Source organism: Anolis sagrei, chromosome 1 (genome assembly GCF_037176765.1).
Source record: "Anolis sagrei isolate rAnoSag1 chromosome 1, rAnoSag1.mat, whole genome shotgun sequence".
Classification (NCBI taxonomy): Eukaryota; Metazoa; Chordata; class Lepidosauria; order Squamata; family Dactyloidae; genus Anolis; species Anolis sagrei.
Genome location: NC_090021.1, coordinates 236,168,566 through 236,187,336, shown reverse-complemented (window position 1 = coordinate 236,187,336; position 18,771 = coordinate 236,168,566). Strand labels below are relative to the sequence as shown.

Sequence of the window (18,771 nt, the reverse complement as noted above, 5' to 3'; positions counted from 1 at the left end):
GGGCCGGAAGAGGCGGGCCTTCCTGGAAGGAAGGGAGGGCGGAAGGGGCGGGGCGGCGGCGGCAGCAGGAGGCGCTCACGGAGAGAGGGAGCCAGAGTGAGGTTCGCGCACACGGCCGCTTGCGTCTCGGGCCTGCTGGGGATCCTGGGCCTTGCGTAACGGGCGCGGCGGCGGCGGCGGCGGTGAAGGAGGAGGAGGCGCAGGAGGCGGCCGCGCGGGAGGGGATGAGGTGCCGGCTCCGAGGGGTCGGAGGCGGCGGCGGTGGGAGGTTTCCCTGGGAGCGCGGGAAAAAAAGGAGGCCATGACTGGAGGGAGCGGGAGTGCGCGCGCAGCTATGGCGGCCTCGGCGGCGGCGGCTTGCAAGTGGGAGTAGCGGCGGGAGGAGGAGGAGGAGGAAGGGGGCCTGCTCGGCCTCTTCGCCCCTCCATTCCCTTCCCGCGCCCCCGCTTCCTTCCCCTCCGGGCCGCGCGGCTGAGCGGAGGGGGCGGGGCCGGCGCTGGGCCCTCAGCCTCCCGGGCCCGCCTTCCTCCCGGAATCGTTGTCCGACGGTGGCCGGGGAACTTCATGAGACCCAAGGGCCATCCAATCCAGCCTCCTCCTGCCACACAATTAAAGCACCCCCAACAGATAGCCACCCAGCCTCTACATATGCCTCCACCACACCCTGCGGCGGCAGCGTATTCCACTTTTACCGTCAGGAAGTTGTTCATAATGTTTAGGTGGAGTTAATTTCCCCGCAAGTTGAGTCCATTGCTCCCTTGCGTCCTGGTCTCCAGGGCAGCAGAAAACAAACTTGGTTCCTCCTCAGTGTGACATCCATTCAAATATTTGAACATGACTATTTGTCTCCTCTCAACCTTCTTTTCTCCAAGCTAAAGATACCCAATTCCTTCGGCTGCTCCTCATTGGTCTTGGCTTCCAAACCATTGATCATTGAACATGACCATACATCCCGAAAAACTTACAGCAACCTATTGATCATTTTAGTTTCCCTTCTCTGGATGCATTTTAGCATCTTGGTATCTTCCTTGAATTGTGATGCCCAGAATTGGAGACATCATTCCAGGCGAGATCTGACCAAAGCAGAATAGGTTCTGGCCCAGCTTACTTGTCCGAACGCATCTCCCTCTACATCCCGCCTCACAGTTTAAGATCATCCAGGGAGGACCTGCTCTTGCCCCTGCCAGCATGGCAAATACGGCAGGGACAAGAGACAGGGCCTTCTCGGCTGTGGCCCCCCACCTGTGGAACTCACTTCCCACCGAAGTTTCATCCCTCCTGTCTTTCAGGGTTGTGGTTCTGGGACCAGGCTTTTGGACAACAGACATAGATAGCAGTTTAATATGGAATTTGACTGGAATGACTATATGGCTGTTAATACTGTTTTTATTGTTTTTATGAATGTTCTATTTATTGTTTTTAATTGTTATTATATTGCTTTGTTATATGTAGTGGCATCGAATTGCTGCCAAATGTAAGCCGTCCTGAGCCCCCCTTCAGGGGTTGAGAAGGAACGAGGTAGAAATACTGGAAATAAATAAATAGAGTGGGACTATGCATTTGGTAGAGGTGGTGATGTGTGTTCCTCTTAGTCCTCGATCTCCAGCTGTGGTTCTCAACCTGTGGGTTCCCAGATGGTTTGCTCTACAACTCCCAGAAAACCCAGCCAGTTTACAAACTCTTCAGATTTCTGGGAGTTGAAGACCAAAACATTTGCGGTCCAACAGGTTGAGAACCACTGATCTAGATACGATGATCCTATTGATGCTGCCTAGAATTGTGTTGGCCTTTTGAGCACTAACTCTCCTCCTCTTCTCCCCTGCACAGTGTGCAGCTCTGCCTCCCCTGTTCTCCTCAGAGGCGCTCCTGAAAATATGTCGGAAGGAGTGGACCTCATAGATATCTACGCCGACGAGGAGTTCAACCAGGTGAGCCCCTGCCAAATGGGAGCGAGGGAGAGAAGGAAGGAAAGAAAGAAGGAAAATTTGCCATATTCAGAATCAACTGAAATTTCAAACAATACTGAGGACTTGTCTACAATAATCATTTAATGCAGTTCAAAGCTACCTTCAAACTTTAGTGATCAGACAACAAAAACCCACAAAACTTCATGAAAGAAAGCCCTTAATGTTCATCTGTGCTAATTGCCATTTGGACCTCAAACTGGTTTCATGAGTTCCTATTTAACCACGTTTCTCAATACAAATTTGAAACTGCATTAAATGATATTTGTAGATTCGCCCCAAGATTGGCTACATTTGCCTAAGAGCATAAAAATAGTTAATTGGTTCTTGGGAGAGTTCGAGCTTGATTTATCCTGGGACCCAGTGATTTATCTTTTTCATAGTCCTTGGCATCAATAGAAGACTTCTCAAGCACCACATTTCAAAAGAGTTGGTTTTCTTACACAGTGGATTTGATGCTCAGGAGGGGTTTCTCCTACTGTTAATGTAGAGTGAGTGAACTGTAAATGGTATGTTATGTCAACTTGTAATAAATGTTTTGATTTTGTTACTTGTGGTGAATCTTTTTAATGTAACAATGGGACTGAAGATATCCCTTACTTCTCAGTCAAAGGGAAGACTGCAGGTTTTTTTAGATGTGGGTTGAGAAGAAAGTGAAACTGGTTCAGTTTGTATTTGGGTATGAAGCTTCATAAATGGATTTGAAGGCTTGTTCTATGATGACAGCAGGCCAGCTTTCACATGAGTTTTTATTTGTATAGAGCAGTGGTTCTCAACCTGTGGGTCCTCAGATGTTTTGGCCTTCAACTCCCAGAAATCCTACCGACTGGTAAACTGGCTGGGATTTGGAGGCCAAAACATCTGGGGACCGCACAGGTTGAGAACCACTGATCTAGAGTAAAGTTGGGCTGTAGCCTGTCCTGTCAATAGTACCACGCTGACAAAGTGACAGAACTACAACACCACTCTGTTTTCTTTTACAGCATTTAGCTTTCATGCCTTAGAGTAGCAGGTAAGAGTACCACAATGCAAATTTGGCTTTCTACTTCAATGCTTGTTCATATCTTACATTAGGGCTGTAGACTTTCCTAGGAATAAACCCTCTTGTGTTATCAGTAGACATCTAATTAAGAAGAAATAATTTAAAAAAGACAAGGCATACACAAAGGTTAAGAAATAACTTCTGAATTTATAGTCAGATTCTGTTTTCCCTCCCTGTTAGCACCATACTCTAATGTGTATGGTTATGAATTTTCCATTATTTGGGACTGGTACCAAACTCAGAGTAGAATTTCTTGCTATTTTTGCCAGAAAACATTATTGTGTGTATATATTAATTTTAGCAGTGTCTACATATGTTGCCTGGTGCCAGAGTACATTTACTCCGGATCCAGTGTTTAATTTTGTCATCTAATCAGACTGAGAAAGATTTCTGGAGTGTTTTCCCCTTTGTGAGTATGAAAAAGATTGAGATGAACAGAACCCTGGCTCATTATGTCAGTCTTCTCTGTCCCTGTGGCCCACTCAGCTTGCTTACACAGCTGCTCCTTTCTCCAGTAGTATTAGCCCCCAACTGCACTCAAGTCCAGTTGATAAATAGATCATAAATCAAGGAGTTATGGAGTGGGGGGAGACCACAATGGCCAATGCCTAACTCATACCTAATGATTTCTGGTATGTGTCTCTTAAGGATTCCAGTGTTGTTGAACTTGCAGCCATCAGCATCATTATATGGTAAGATAAGTAATCAGATAATGGCTTCTCTGTCTCTTTGGTGGGAATTTCTGCAAATCATCTTCTGGGTTACTGAGCTTGGGTTTCCAAGGCAGATCCCTATCCAGGCCCTGTCTACTAAAACAACCAGGTCATTGCAATAATTTTGAATGTGTGAATGCTGACACAATTTGCTGCAGTATCACACATGACTCTAGTGCAGTGATTCTCAACATGTGGGTCCCCAGATATTTTGGCCTTCCAACTCCCAGAAATCCTAACAGCTAATAAGCTGGGATTTCTGGGCACCCAACAGGTTGAGCCACTGTTCTAGTGCAGTGTGAATTTGCTGCACAGACCATTGTTTTGCTGCCTCGATGGCCCTAGGTGTCGGCTCGATCTTGACTTTTGGGCATGGATGCTACTTTGCTTGAAGAAATCTCTGTGTTCTTGTTTATAGTGGAATACATGGTCAAAGAGTGTCAAGTGTTCTGTTTCTATGCTACCTCCTTTCAAAATGTTCTTTATCAAATGAACAAAAAGGAAAATACAAAATGTTGCTGTCAGTGAATGTTGATAATGGACAGTTGTCTTCAGTTCCTTCATTTTAAAAGCCTTTTCAGTTATGCTAAGTATTTTCCTAGAATTCCTAGTTGGGATTATGATGAAAGGAAAACATGATATACCAAGGATTTGACCCTCCAATTTAGGCATTTTTTTACACATTCCAAAGGGCTTATATATTTCTGCAGTTGCTTTCCAGGAAATTGGTAGGTTGTGATTATACTTTTTTTAAGTGGGATTGGAAGCAGTTTTTCTTAAGTTGATGCATATCCTTCCTTCAGCTACTCTTGATCTCTGTATGTGCTTGGATTATGTCAACAAAGGAGAATCCCGAAGGAATTTTGTGTGTGTTTACTTTGGCTTCCTTTATTCCTCATTTCTTATAGCATACATGTTAGGAGCCTAGTTTAATTGTGACATATAGACCCCCCCCCCCCCCAAAAAAAGTTGGGGATCTTTAGACAAGGCTCCATATAGTTCGTGTTTTATTTTATTTTCTCTCTCTGGGTGTCTGTGACTTTGTCATTTGCCTCTGTGACTTGGAAGCAACAAAATGACCCCTCCCCCAGCTCATTCTGTACACTAAAATGGAGGGTTACTCATACTTTTATCATTTGTCAATGGATTCTACTTCACCTTTCACATTGCCTTAAATCAGTGTTTCTCAATCTGTGGGTCCCCAGATGTTCTGGCCTTCCAACTCCCAGAAATCCTAACAGCTGGTAAAGTGGCTGGAATTTCTGGGAGTTGTAGGCCAAAACACCTGGGCACTCAACAGGTTGAGAACCACTGGCTTAAATATTCTCAGGCAAAATAATGTCTAGGAAAAAGAAGAGAGCTGTTATGCAGCCAGGAAAGACCATAAATCCATACGGTATATATTGTGAGAGTTAGACCCCCCCCCCCTTCTACATTGCCATATAAAATCCAGATTATCTGCTTTAAACAGGATTATACGGCAGTGTAAACTCATATAATCCTGTTCAAATCACATAATGTGGGTTATCTGCTTTGATAATCTGGATTATATGGCAGCGTAGAAGGGGGTTTTAGAAATGAGCAATCCTAGAAAACACTGCTACTATGATAAGTGATGCTCATTAAGAGCAGAGAAAAGTGCTAGTGATCCAATAGCAAAATGATTCAGTTTGATAATAGATTATTCTATCACTTTTAGCCTATTGGCATTTCCTTTAGATTGACTGTGCATATCTCATTCATTGATTAATTGAAAATTAGGGCATATTGATATTGATTTAAATTCCACTCATTTCAATTACTGTGCTTGAAGGATGGCTCTGCATCTAATGTACAGTTTGTTCCGTGTTTCTCCTAAAGTGTCCAAAGCAAGTAAAGTTTACTGACTACAACTTCTTAGTACAGTGGTTGATTTGTTCTCTAGATTATTCCATAATTACTGGATTAAATCTCATCTTTAGTACTAACTATAGTACAATGAATCAGTGGGATTTACCCGTGTGCTGACTCAAACTTTATCTGTCCAGTGGGCGTACTCTTATTTGGAGTAATCACCACCCAAGGTAACTTATTCCACTGTAGAACACTTACAATAAAAAGTTCTTCCTATAGTTTTGATGAAATCTCTTCAAATTTGAATTCACTGTTTTGTGTTTCTGGAGCAGGAGAAACAAGCTTGCTCCATCATGTACCTTACTTCCATTGGAATATTTATCTTATTTTCATGTCATATGGTTGTGCCATCTCTTGTAACTATATAAGAAATAATGAACAAAATATTCTGTAGGCAATACAAGGAATGATCTTTAAGGGGCAACGAAAAAATAAGATTCTGGTGCGCCAATACTGCACTTATATTGTTAAATTGTGGCAGAAACATAGTGCCAAAACTAATATTTTCTGAGCAAGCACATGTCTTCTCAAAGGGAGAACGCTGGGGTGTTTTGTGAAACCATTGGTTCTCTACTACTCCTTGCAGTTAAGAAAAACAACTGTCACTAGTTTTGTTTCTTGTGATTAGGGAGATTGTGGGAACATGAGAGAAGCCTCCTACAAGGATGGTGAAACATCAAACATCTGGGCATTCCCTGGGCAATGTCTTTGCGGCCAATTCTGTCACACCAGAAGTAACTTGAAGTTTCTCAAATTGCTCCTGACAACAACAAAAAAGAGGGAAGGGGGGAGATTGAATATCTCATATAAGTGCATTATATGTATGTTAGATCTATAGCAAAATAGATGAGATGGAATGTTGGCCATGCTTTTCTTTTGCAAATGTTCAGTGATACCTTCCTGTCTTCCAGGACTCTGAGTTTAGTAATGCTGACCAGATGGATTTGTATGACGACGTACTAGCTGCCAGTTCGCAACCTTCTGAAAGTTGCCCTAGCAGCTCTGAGCCACCCACTGAAAACCGCCAAGAACAGTCTCCCAAGCCAAATAACAAATCACCCGCTATCCTGTATACTTACAGTGGACTCCGCAATAAGAGAGCTGCCGTGTATGTGGGCAGCTTCTCTTGGGTAAGTGAATATGCCACATAGGAGCAGAAAGTGAAAGCCATAATTTGATGTGTATTTTACAGAAGAATCTCCAGTCATGCGGGAAAGTGTGTTTATATTTCATTCTTACTTCAGATCAGTGCTGAGCAAAGTGCAGGCCATGTGGCCGTCAGCCCTCCTTTTTATAGCCCCCCATAAGTCCCTATACTGTTAGCATTTTTTCACCCCACCTTCCCATCAAATACTATCAGGGTTTGTATTCTGCCTTGAAATGTCCCCCGCTCTTTAAAAAAAAAAGCTGATGCCAGTGGAAGGTAGGTGAAAAGGGCAGAACAAAGCTAGCAAGAGATCAGTGTAACTTTTTCTGTCACATTTTCATATTTTGTCTGGAAGTATACTCAGAGTTGGGGAACAGAGATGCCAAATTTTCCCGGCCCTGCTATGATTATTCTGTCCTGCTATGGATCAATAGTTCTTAATAGCGTAGCATTGCTATGTAATGTGTAAAAGTAAGTAGTTTTGTTGCAAATCACAATTTTCAGTAATTATAAGAAGACTCTGACAAATTTAAATAGGAAAACTAGAAACATTTCATTATACTGTAGAGTGGAACTTAAAACTTTTCCACTTGTGTCCCCTTTCGATCCAAGAAATTTTTATGTGACCTCAGGTATACATGTATATAAAATAGGTATAAACATCAAACATTTACTGATAATAAATCAGCATCTGCAAGGCTTGCTCAACAGGCTAGTTTTCCTTTTTGTGGAGTACAGGTGAAACATTTTATGCAGTCCACTGTAAGCACTTCATGTTATTCCTAACAGATTCATATAAATGGGTGGCATTCAGAAAACTTTTACTGTTGTCAGATTGTTCTTGACCCCAACATTGGCCTAAGAGAACCCCATTTGAGGTGGGGAACCACAGTTTAAGAAGGTCTGCTGTAGAGTATTAATGTAGTAAATGATGGGCAACCTATGGATCTCCAAATGTTGTTCAAAACGTTTTGATGCTGCCTAGTATATATGGTAATTAAGAATACTGGGAGTAAACCCACAGAGCCAGAACACTGAAAGAAACCTTTCATTATTTCCTACAAAGCAAAGAGCAGAATGTGATGTTCTTGATAGTATGGCACATTCCTGTATTCGTAAGACTAGTCCTGCAGTACTCATCTGACCAAAAAATATCCTCTCTAGGACTTTTCTGGGTTCTTCAGGCAATTGTGTGGTATGCTTTTCCATTGGAAGTTATCACAGAGTCACTCCGGAGGACATAGCAAATTAATAGAGAAGATGCCTATCATCCACAGTTTCCTGTTTCCACAGTACATTCGGGAATGTATCCCCCACTAATACATGGTTGTGCTACAATATAATTTTGAGGCAAGGGTGAGCTGCACCATTTCCAGGCTAATTAGGGCTCAAAAAAGGTGCAAGATGTGAGCTTTTTTCCATGTCAGGAGTGACTGAGAGAATTAGCCGTCTGCAGAAACATTGCCCAGGAGATGTCTGGATGTGTTACCATCCTGATGGAAGTTTCTCTCATGTCCTCACATGCGAAGCTGGAGTTCACCCTGTCTCTCGTATTTGAATCAGTAACCTTCAGATCAGCAGTTCAGCCAGCTCAAGGGTTTATTAATCCATTGTGACACTGCAGCTTCTAAGATGTGAGCTGAAATAATTTAAAATAAGGAGACTATCCTCTGGAAATGTTTATGAAACAAGACATTTGAAATCCCAAAGATCAAAGTCTGTGCTGTATCCAGCAATCGGTAATCCCTTTTCTTTACATACATAAATAGGTAGAGCCTTTCAGCAATTCAAAATAATCAGTGTAATCCAGTGCTCCTTTCCCTAGAATTAGTGGGAAAACAAAATTGGGAGTTTGAGGAGTTCTTGATCATACTTAAACAGTGTTGCTGATGAAAGGGGGTGGGTATCCTACAAAAGGTTTTTGTTTATATCTTTTAACTTCCTGCCTCTTCATATGCAGTGGACGACTGACCAGCAGCTGATTCGTATTATCCGCTCTGTGGGTGTTTATGATGTGGTGGAGCTCAAGTTTGCTGAGAACAGAGCAAATGGCCAGTCCAAAGGGTGAGCACTGCTAGAAGTCTACCTAAAAGGATCCATCATGAATGTTGGGAAGTGCAATCTAATGAACAGGGTGCCTGATGGTTCTGTGTGATGTAGGCAGTCGTGAGTCTGGTTTTCCTCCAGTTTTTAAGGTACTGAAGAAATCTTTGTGACTGTCCATTTCCACCTCCAGCAACAGTGTTTGGGTGTTAGGCGAGAGGAGCTGATGTTTTCTCCTGTTGTTCAGGCCATGCATGTATAAAGATGTGTTGCTTTTGCTAGTCCTTTCATGAGCCCTCTTCCCCAGAGGTTTCTGTTCATCTTGAATTAATTTTCCCATGGCTCTGCGAACAGGTATGCAGAAGTGGTGGTGGCCTCTGAGAACTCTGTCCACAAACTTCTGGAGCTGCTGCCAGGGAAGTTTCTCAATGGAGATAAGATGGATGTGAAGTTGGCGACTCGACAGAATCTTGCGCTGTTTGAGGCACAGGCTCGGAAACGTAAGTTTGATGGGGTGAATGTTGTATTAATTGTATAAGTATTTTTATTGTATCTTAACTTAATTAATTGCTTTTAAATTGTTTTAATTATAGTATTTGTCGTATTTTAAAATTTATTGTGTTGTATCATGTTATTGTAAGCCGCTTTGAGTGCCCATGGGGAGAAAGGTGGGGTAAAAATAAAGTAAGTAAAGACATAAATATACTGGCTACCTAAAGAAATAAAGAGTGGGGAGTAAGGACATTCTTGAATAAGAATGTCCCTACTCCTTCAAGTGAGATTCTTGAACAGAGCTTCTTAGGAGACAGGCACAAAGTCACCGTTGAATAGTATATGCATACTTATTCTTGCCCGTCCCCATGACTTCTGATTAAGTAAAGCCCGTTAAAAATTATGATCCCAGTTTATATAATGTGAAGGTATTTTAATAGTTTGTTGTTCATCCTCCTTTAAACTAAATTAGCTCTCACGCTTGAGGCTGCTGTTATAGTTGAGATAACACCATAAGTCTCACAGCTTTCCCTATTTTGTGATGTTGCACAGGGGTGCCGCCGAGGACACACTCAAGGGATTCCACAGACTCAATCGATGGCCGAGCCACTCCAACGGAGAATACTGTGCCTCCCCCGCGCATTGAGAAGCCTCCTTCTGTTTTGCCTTTCTTCAACCGCCCTCCTTCTGCCCTTCCACTCATGGGGTTGCCGCCGCCGCCACCAATCCCACCCCCTCCGCCACTTTCCTCCAGTTTTGGAGTCCCTCCTCCCCCACCAGGAATCCACTACCAACATCTAATGCCCCCTCCCCCTCGACTTCCCCCGCATCTCGCTGTTCCTCCTCCTGGGGCCATACCCCCCGCACTGCACCTCAACCCAGCCTTCTTCCCACCACCAAATGCAGCAATGGGTCCTCCACCAGACCCCTATAGCAAGGCCTCTGCACCATATAATCACAACAGGTGAGAAATTTGAGAAAATGGGAATTGAAAACTCACAGTATCTTAGCATATTGGTTAGCAAGACCAGAAAACATAGTTCACTAACTATCTTTGTCAACACGTCAGTATACGAACACCTGTGTTTTGGAAGAGCATGAAAGATACGCTGCATTGATTGTTTTACCCTATATACCCATGTATAAGTCCAGAAATTTTAATCTAAAAAATAAACCAAAACATTTGTGGTGACTCTTCTATGGGTCAATGTGAATACTGCACCTTATCAAAATGGAACCATAGTCTTCTCTGAATAGAATAGTGAAATGAAAGAGCTTTTGTATGTCCTGTGAGAACCATTTAGAGGACCATTGACTTCCTGTATTCTCAGCACCATGGCAGAGTTCCTGGCCTTTGGATGTCTAGGCAGGGAAATAATGGTGGTCAGAGGCAGCTACTCTCACTGAGGTGGAATTGGTGCTTTCTGCTTTCTACAGAATGACCCTCAATATATCCAAACATCATATCAAAATCCATTATTTGGATTCCAAAATCTCCCCTTGACATATGAGTACAGTCATTTTATTAGCTTTTGTCCTTGCAAAATGGCAGAAAACTCCTTAAGTTTTCAAAGTTCTGAAGGATGCTGTATATTTTATTCTCTGCTTTGTAGGGCTGGGGGAGATAAGGTACACAGCAAGTGAGGAATTAAATATTTTAAGGCCCTTGTTCACTAGGTATTTAGATAAGGAGCCTTATCACTGTTTTGATTGAATTAGTTGTATGGTACTGACTACTGAGTGATGGGTGTATATTTGTGTACCACAGCCGGGAGTTGATTCCATTGCAGCCTCCTCTCAGCGAAGCTGAATTTGAAGATATTATGAACCGGAACCGAGCAATTTCCAGCAGTGCCATTTCCAAAGCTGTGTCTGGTGCCAGTGCAGGTAAATGACGCTGCTGTTACTTCCTTTTACGCTTTCCTCTTAGCCTCCATCTTGACAATATTGTCTTTCTTGTTGCATCCCAGGGGATTATAGCGATGCCATCGAGACCCTACTTACAGCAATTGCTGTGATTAAACAGTCGCGTGTCTCGAACGATGAGCGGTGTCGAGTCCTTATTTCTTCACTCAAGGATTGTCTCCATGGTATTGAAGCCAAGTCTTACAGCGTGGGCGCAAGCGGCAGCGGTGGTAGTTCCTCCAGGTATGTTTCAGCAAATATACAGTATGACTGCTGTGTCTTTGTTGTCGGTACATGCCGGTTTCATTTTCCCACACCTGACAAAATATGTCCTCTTTAGCTCCACCAAGCAATTTGTTGGTGTGCTTCTCTAGAGTCCTAGCAATGCCTATAGAGCAGTTGTTCTCAACCTGTGGATCCCCAGGTGTTTTGGCCTACAACTCCCAGATATCCCTGCCAGATTACCAGCTGTTATGATTTCTGGGAGTTGAAGGCCAAAACATCTGGGGGCCCACAGGTTAAGAATCCCTGGTATAGAGGTATTCTTACTAGGCATTTTTCAGTGCCCTAGTGCAACTTCTACTTTGTAGGGATGACAGAGGTGCACATCAAATGGGTTTCTGCTGAATATTGTTATTTCACTAGGGTTTGTTAATACTCATGGTTTTGCATATCATTGTGAAGTCCTGGAATATATGCTTTGCACCTATGGCAGTTGTATTTCAATTGTTATCTTTGTTGAGGATTCAGCTACACATGTCTACTGGTCCTTACAGCCTGCTAGCTGCTTGCCATTTTCTGTAAAGTCAGGGAAATGAAAAATAGTAAAGAAAAAGAAGGAGTGTTGGCCAAAAGTAGAAATTGTGTTGTTTTTTTTAAATTTTTGTTATGGTCCAACACATTTCTTATACATTGTTTGTTTTACAGCAGTCACGTAATACTCAATACAATCTAACATACATTAACTTTTGGCATCTACTGTTATTTTTACACTTAGGCATACTTTCTATCCTTCACCACTGTGTTCCCCTCCCCCCGAGCCACTCCTTTTATATATCATCTGTCCAAAATTTAATTTCCTCTTGTGGGGGTAACTTTCCATCTTTCTTTTTGAATCCTTTTACAATAAATTTTCTCCATACATCATCAAAATCACTTTGTTTCCATATCCCTCTTTTAACTTTTTAGCTTGTCATTTATTGCCAGTTTCCATGCTTCCTTATACCACTCTTCTATTTGTATATTTATTTCTCTTTTCCAATTCCTTGCTATAAGCAGTCTGCTATTGTTAATAAGTTTGTTATCACATCTTCATCCACTTTTTCCTGCTGTTTATTATTATAAAATGATAATAAAGCTATACTAGGACTTCTTTCTATTTAATGTTTATTATATCCTCAATCTCTCTAAATACTTTTACATATTTACACTGCCACCACATGTGTATATATGTTCCCGACTCTTGGCACCCTCTCCAGCAATTTTAATAGTTTTTTTTAATTTATATTTGCTATTCCATTTGGATACCATTTGAAAAACCTATCAATATGGGTTAAAGAAAATTGCTATAAGTTAATATGGAAATGGTATCTAACACTGAAAGGTTATGTTTAAGATACCCTCATCCTGACTGTTTGAATCATGCTCCAAGAAGACAGTCTGTACTTGTGGTAGGTGAGGTAGCAAAGCTGCACAATACAAATGGAAGATAGTGTTGAACAGTAAAACAGAATAAAATGATCCTATATGTGTTGATATGATTTTCTCATGAAGAGAGTAATTGATTTTTTGCAATTTGGTAGTTTATGGATTCAAACGTTGATTTGAAGTTTTTAAATTGAGACTATGTGGATTTATTAGTCTGACCTCAAACATTCCTTCCATTTGTAAATCCCAATCCTGCCACAATACTGCTGCAATCTCAAGAATAAACACAAGGGTTATAAATAGAACTACATTCGTAAATGGGAAGATGTTTTAAAATGTTAAATTTTAGATTTTTTTAGATACTAGTATGAAAACATTTTTTCTTCATTCTCCAAAACGAAGTTACAGTTTTAAACAAGAATATGAGGCTTTTTCTCTTTTATAATAGTTTATGAATGAATTTTCATATTGATGTCATTATTACAACAGTTTCATGAGAGATGGGTTTCTTTAGTTAATGTTCTGTAAAGCTCATATTGATGCGCTTTTCTTGACCCCACCCCCACCCCAGAAGATAATTACATTCAATTCCCTATGATTAATGTAATGTAACTAACATATATTTTAAAACTTGAGGTTATTTTTAGAGGTCTTTTCTAGAGGTGGAAGCACTTTCTCAAAAGTTTGGTTTTATTTTCCAGGAAAAGACACCGGTCTCGGGAGAGGTCCCCCAGCCGTTCCCGTGACAGCAGTAGGAGGCACCGAGATATGGTCCATGATGAAGACTGGCACGAGGAATATTTCCAGGAAAGAGGCCGGGAACATGAGAGACACAGAGACCGGGACAGAGAAAGAGACCGGCATCACTGAGAAGAAGTGAGGTGATCTTTTGAGAGCGCTACTCCTTCCCCCAGTACCTTTCCCAAACAAACCCACACTGTATTTACTTCACATATCATCCTTAGTGAAGATTCTTACTTGACATGGTCCGTTTGTCCCACGTTCTGCAAGACTTTGTATTGCAGAAAGTTCATGCATCTTTGTCTACTATGAACAAATACATAATATATTTTTGTGTTCTCTTCGACAAATTTTCTGAGAGTTAAGAAATTTCAAGTGGAGAGGAAGTTACAGTGGTCCCTCACTTATTGCGGGTGTTACATTCCAGGACCACCCGCGATAAGTGAAATTCCGTGAAGTAGGGATGGCCCCTCACTTTCCCCCTCGCCCTCCTTACCTTCCTCTTTCTGGTCGCCGCATGGGGCCTGCAACGCCTCATCAATCCTCAATGTTCCCTCGCTACTTAAATTCTTTTTTTAAAAAAACCAGCCAGACAGCGAGTCTGCGATAAGCGAGAGACCACTGTACTCACCATAAAATTTTTTTGTTTGATTTACCTACAATATATTGTAGCAAATAGGTTTATTCTGTAGGTTGGAAACAGATGTTGTCATAAATGTTAAGGGCAAGTGCTCAGTTGGGGGAAAGCAGTGTTTGAATATTGGGGGGGGGGGGGGTTACATCAGGAGCTACTTTTAAAACTGCAAGTTGCTTCTGGTGTGAGAGAATTGGCTGTCTGCAAGGACATCGCCCAGGGGACACCTGGATGTTTGATTTTTTTCCATCCTTGTGGGAGGCTTCTCTCATGTCCCCACATGGGGAGCCGGAGCTGACAGAGGGAGCTTAACCTGCTCTCCCAGGATTCAAGATAATATTTAGTATGACTGAATGTTTAGAAAGTTGAGTCTGGATTTGAACCCTAATCATGAACAAAAGAATGCTTCTTCTCTCCTTTCCCTTTTGTATATAGAAATATCAGCGAAGGTCCTGAGATTTAGTCCAGAGTTTGGTCCTTTCTAGAGGGCGGTCTTTAATTAGGCAATAGGAGTTACTATTTTTTCCTACTTTGTGTTGTCTTTTTAGGAGCTTCGGAAGCATTCGGTGTTTTTATGGACTCGTTATCTCCTCTCCTTAATCAAGACTTAAAGAGTGGAGGCTTCTCCATCCACTCCTCCCCACTGCCCTCTGCTCTTTCTGGACCCCTTGGAAGTGACTTCGCCTGCAGAACTCCATCTTGTGGCACCAAGCCCTCCCTGTCTGTGTTGCTGCTTGATGGAGAAACTCAAATGACTTGGGACTTGGAAAGGGGAGTTTTCCTGAGCCACTGTGACCAGGGGGCCACTTCAGTCCATGGATTCTTGGACCTAAGGAGAATGGTGTTTCCCACAGAGGTCTCCAGCCTCTTCCCTTACCAAATTTTCTCCTAGAGCACCTGAGGAGGAATCCATCCGGCTTTTCTTCTGTAGGAAGAACATGGTGCTTCTGCACAGCACAAGATGTAACTGGGGCTTGTGTCCACAGTCCGCACTGTGTTGTCTTCTCAGGCACCAAGGTGTCCAGTCCTCCTGAAGTCTCAACCTTTTCCCAAAACAGCTTTCAGTCTTGTCTTCTAGCACCATTGTGTACAGCTTAAACACCATAGTATTTCCTCTCTCTCTTTCTTCTGGGATGGGGGGTGGGCTGGTTGCTGCTTCCAGTCACCTCTCTGGCCTCCTTTCCCCACTTAGTCCCTGAACCAAGGCACCTAGTTGCCTCTAGAGGGGCCTGCGTTAGTCAAACTGCTCACAGTGTGGAGTTTCCCTTAAAAAGATAGATCGAACTCTGGCTAATGCAGGCCCACTCACTATCCACAGATGATTTGCTAATAGATTCCTTATTTTGTTTTATACTGTAGCTGCTCTGGTTGCAACTTCTCTCTTAACCCTCTTGTTTCCAGGCACCACCCCTCCCAGAGTGTCACCTTCCTTGTTACAAAGGAAGCGCTGTGAACTGAGACCTGACCAACGCAGTAGCCTGGAATGGAGTCTCAATCAAACTGGAGGGCTTTCTTGAAGTTCTCCCTTACAGTACACCCTGAGCAGTTTTAGATTCAATGTGATGTATGTGTTGATTTAAGGTCCAGAAGTTTCCTCACACACCATCCTCATTTTACATTTAAGTCACTATGGAGGGGGTTCACCCAGGAATTTGCTTCAGGCAGCAGCATACCTCACTGATTTCTGGCATCCCAGTCTACAGTTTGAGGCAGTGAAAAGCCTCCGTTCACATCACCTTTGTGTAACAGTGACAGAGTCATTACTAGGGCTTTTGAGACAGCAACCTCTTCAGGCCAGTGGCATTAACATCTACATAAGGAGTATTATGGAACAGAAATAGCTACAGAGTTCTGATAAAACTCATCTCTGGAATGAAACCCTTGAGGATGGGGTTGTTTCAGTTCTCCTTCCTAGACCGAGTAGCTTATGATAACACACTGTATCCTGGAATAAGTAGCTTCCAGCACCTGGATCTCTGACATGGCCACACTTTTATTAGATTCATGAACGCTCAGTGGGATTGTCCGGCTGCATGGTGAAACCCCTTCATAAAAGGATCCTGTCTCATGTCACAGACGTTGTGTGGCCTACATAAGGATGGATGGTGTCTGTCAAAGGATGACACAATGTAACGCAATACCTCCTTTTGTACTCTGAGAGGTATTCCGCTCAATTTTTTTAAAGGAAAAAAAAGTTAATGTAGAAAAATGGAATGGCAACTTAAAACTGTAAAGCATAAAACTTGGATTGGAAATGTTGCTTTTTACAAAATGGGACGTTTTTTTAGTTTGTTTTGAAATAATGGAAGCAAAAAAGAAAGAAACGAATGACAGAAACATAGCCTTGTTTTCCCCTTGACTCTTCCACCCTTGTTCTTTGTGATTTAATTTGTTTGTCTTTTTCTGATAGGTTGCAAATTGTGTAATAAACTTGATGATATTGTCAATCTTTTATACTGCATTGTATGGCTTCTTTTTTTTCTTTTTTGTAACTTAAATGGGGGCAGGGTGAGTTGTTTTATAGAATAAGATTTTCGGGTGGGTGGTTATTGTGACTTAAAATTGGCCTCGGATAAATAAAGACAGATTTTGACTGGGTGTGTAGCCCTTGTACAACCATGGCTTTATGTAATGCTAAACTAGTTAAAAAAACACTTTATGTACAGAAATTAAAACGCCTTTTTAAAAGCTTAACATTCTATCTCATCATTATACTTAAGTGACACCAGGCTGTCTCTGCAGTTTGTTCCTCTGAACTTATGTGTCTGAACATAAGTTGCATCTCTGAGAAGATTGTATTTCTGTGGAACTAAAATAAACAGCCCTAACTCATTTGTAGGTTCATGTGAATTTTGAGGACAGGCATTTGAAGTTCCATTATGACCCATCACTTGGAAAAACATATTTCTAACTTTATTATAAGGGCAAATAGTATTTATTTATTCTATTAGGTTTTCCCTGTCATAGGTAGTAAGAGGACCTAAAGCTTTGGGGAGCTTCTGTTCAACCTTTTCAAAACTCCTTGATTGAGCGGTGATGGCACGATCATCAGCATAGATGAAACTGTCCCTTGTAGCAGTGGCTGATCATTGTGAAACATCAATGGAGCAAGCACGCTCCCCTGAGGCAGACCATTCTTCTGTTTTCGCCATCTGCTTCTTTGGCCCTGGAATTCAACAAAAAACTCCTTTTTGTAGTGGATTTCCTATGAAGTGGGTGAAGTGGTAGTCCTTTGTGATATTTTAAGTTTTTCTCAGGAGAAAGCAATGATTTACAGTATCATAAGCTTCTGATGGGCATATGAAGACAGCTCCTGTGATCTGCTGCCTTTCAAAGCCATCTTCTATGTGCTGAGTCAGGTTCGGCACTTGCGATGTGCAGCTTTTGCCTTTCCTGAAGCCAGCTTGTTGTGGAATCAGACATGGGTCTACTTTTTTCCATAATTCTATGCAAAATAAGTCTCTCTAGAACTTTGTAAAGATGGCACAACAAGGAGGTTGGTCTATAGCTTTTTGGATCATTATGGTCTTTGCCTGGTTTCAAGATGGCTATGACTTGCTTTCCTCCAGATTTTGGGGATCTGACAGGATGCAATACGTTTGTTCAGCAGCCAGCACCTTGCTTTTGGACCACAGTTCTTAACCAGCTGATTCCTAATCCATCTAAAACACAGATGTGTGCCTTTCATTTTAAGAATAGACAAGCATCCCAAGCTCTGAGGATTACCTGGGAAGGAATCCCACTGGAACACTGCAGCACATCCAAATACGGGGTTACCCTGGACCGGGCTCTGACTTACAAGAAGCACTGCTTGAATATGGAGCAAAAAGTGAGCACTAGAGACAATTATCATATGAAACCTAACTGTCACAATCTGGGGACCAAAACCAGATACAGTGAAGCCATCTGCTACTCTAATGCTGAGCACGCATGCCCAGTGTGGAACCCATCATACCATGTTAAAACAGTGGATGTGGCTCTTAATGAGACATGCTGCATTATCGCAAGATGTCTACGCCCTACACCACTGAAAAGGGATGCAACTCAGAAAAGATGAATTGGAAGGGATTTGAATAACTTCCACATCAAACAATGTCAATAGCAGAAGGAGGAAATGTAAACTTACAGAGAGGTGCATCTATTAAAAGATGTGCAAAGTCTTAATAAGGGTAATTTTCTCATATTTATTTTTAGATTTAGTTAATTTGCATTCTTATTTATAGCCTGGCACTTGAAAGTGTTTGTCGGTCAGCCAACAAAGCTTGCTCTTATTGTAATAATAACACATCTTTATAATGTTGGTGAAATAATCTAACGATTATATGATACAGAATAATACACTTATGATTTTTCGTGCTGAAAAGTAATGTTAACACTGCATTTCTCCCTCTTATTTGTTCTGAGCTCAATCTGCCTATCAATCGATAACCTTTTCATCATCCTCCCCTTTACTTACTGGGCAAAAGAGGTGGATGAAAGAGAAGTATGTGAAAAGGCCTGCAAAGATCCAGCTGATTTCATGGCTCTTTGTTATGGTTGTTTCTTCCTCC

The 18,771-nt window shown here is 41.9% G+C and overlaps 1 protein-coding gene across 5 annotated transcripts; it reads left to right on the top strand.

Moving 5' to 3' along the window:
• The first annotated feature begins 23 nt into the window (after positions 1-23).
• CPSF7 (cleavage and polyadenylation specific factor 7) lies at positions 24-16,675 on the top strand. 5 transcript variants are annotated; one of them, XM_060770878.2, is made up of 10 exons: positions 24-101; positions 1,828-1,928; positions 6,524-6,742; positions 8,720-8,823; positions 9,157-9,302; positions 9,847-10,258; positions 11,063-11,181; positions 11,265-11,442; positions 13,548-13,722; positions 14,770-16,675. In XM_060770878.2, the coding sequence occupies exons 2-9, from the start codon at positions 1,875-1,877 to the stop codon at positions 13,714-13,716; spliced, it is 1,401 nt and encodes a 466-aa protein (XP_060626861.1). In that variant the 5' UTR covers positions 24-101; positions 1,828-1,874; the 3' UTR covers positions 13,717-13,722; positions 14,770-16,675. The 5 variants fall into 5 exon arrangements, with proteins under 5 accessions (XP_060626861.1, XP_060626852.1, XP_060626869.1 ...); XM_060770869.2 differs by having other exon boundaries at positions 13,548-13,727; XM_060770886.2 differs by lacking the exon at positions 24-101 and adding an exon at positions 111-229 and having other exon boundaries at positions 13,548-13,727.
• Positions 16,676-18,771: the final 2,096 nt, after the last annotated feature.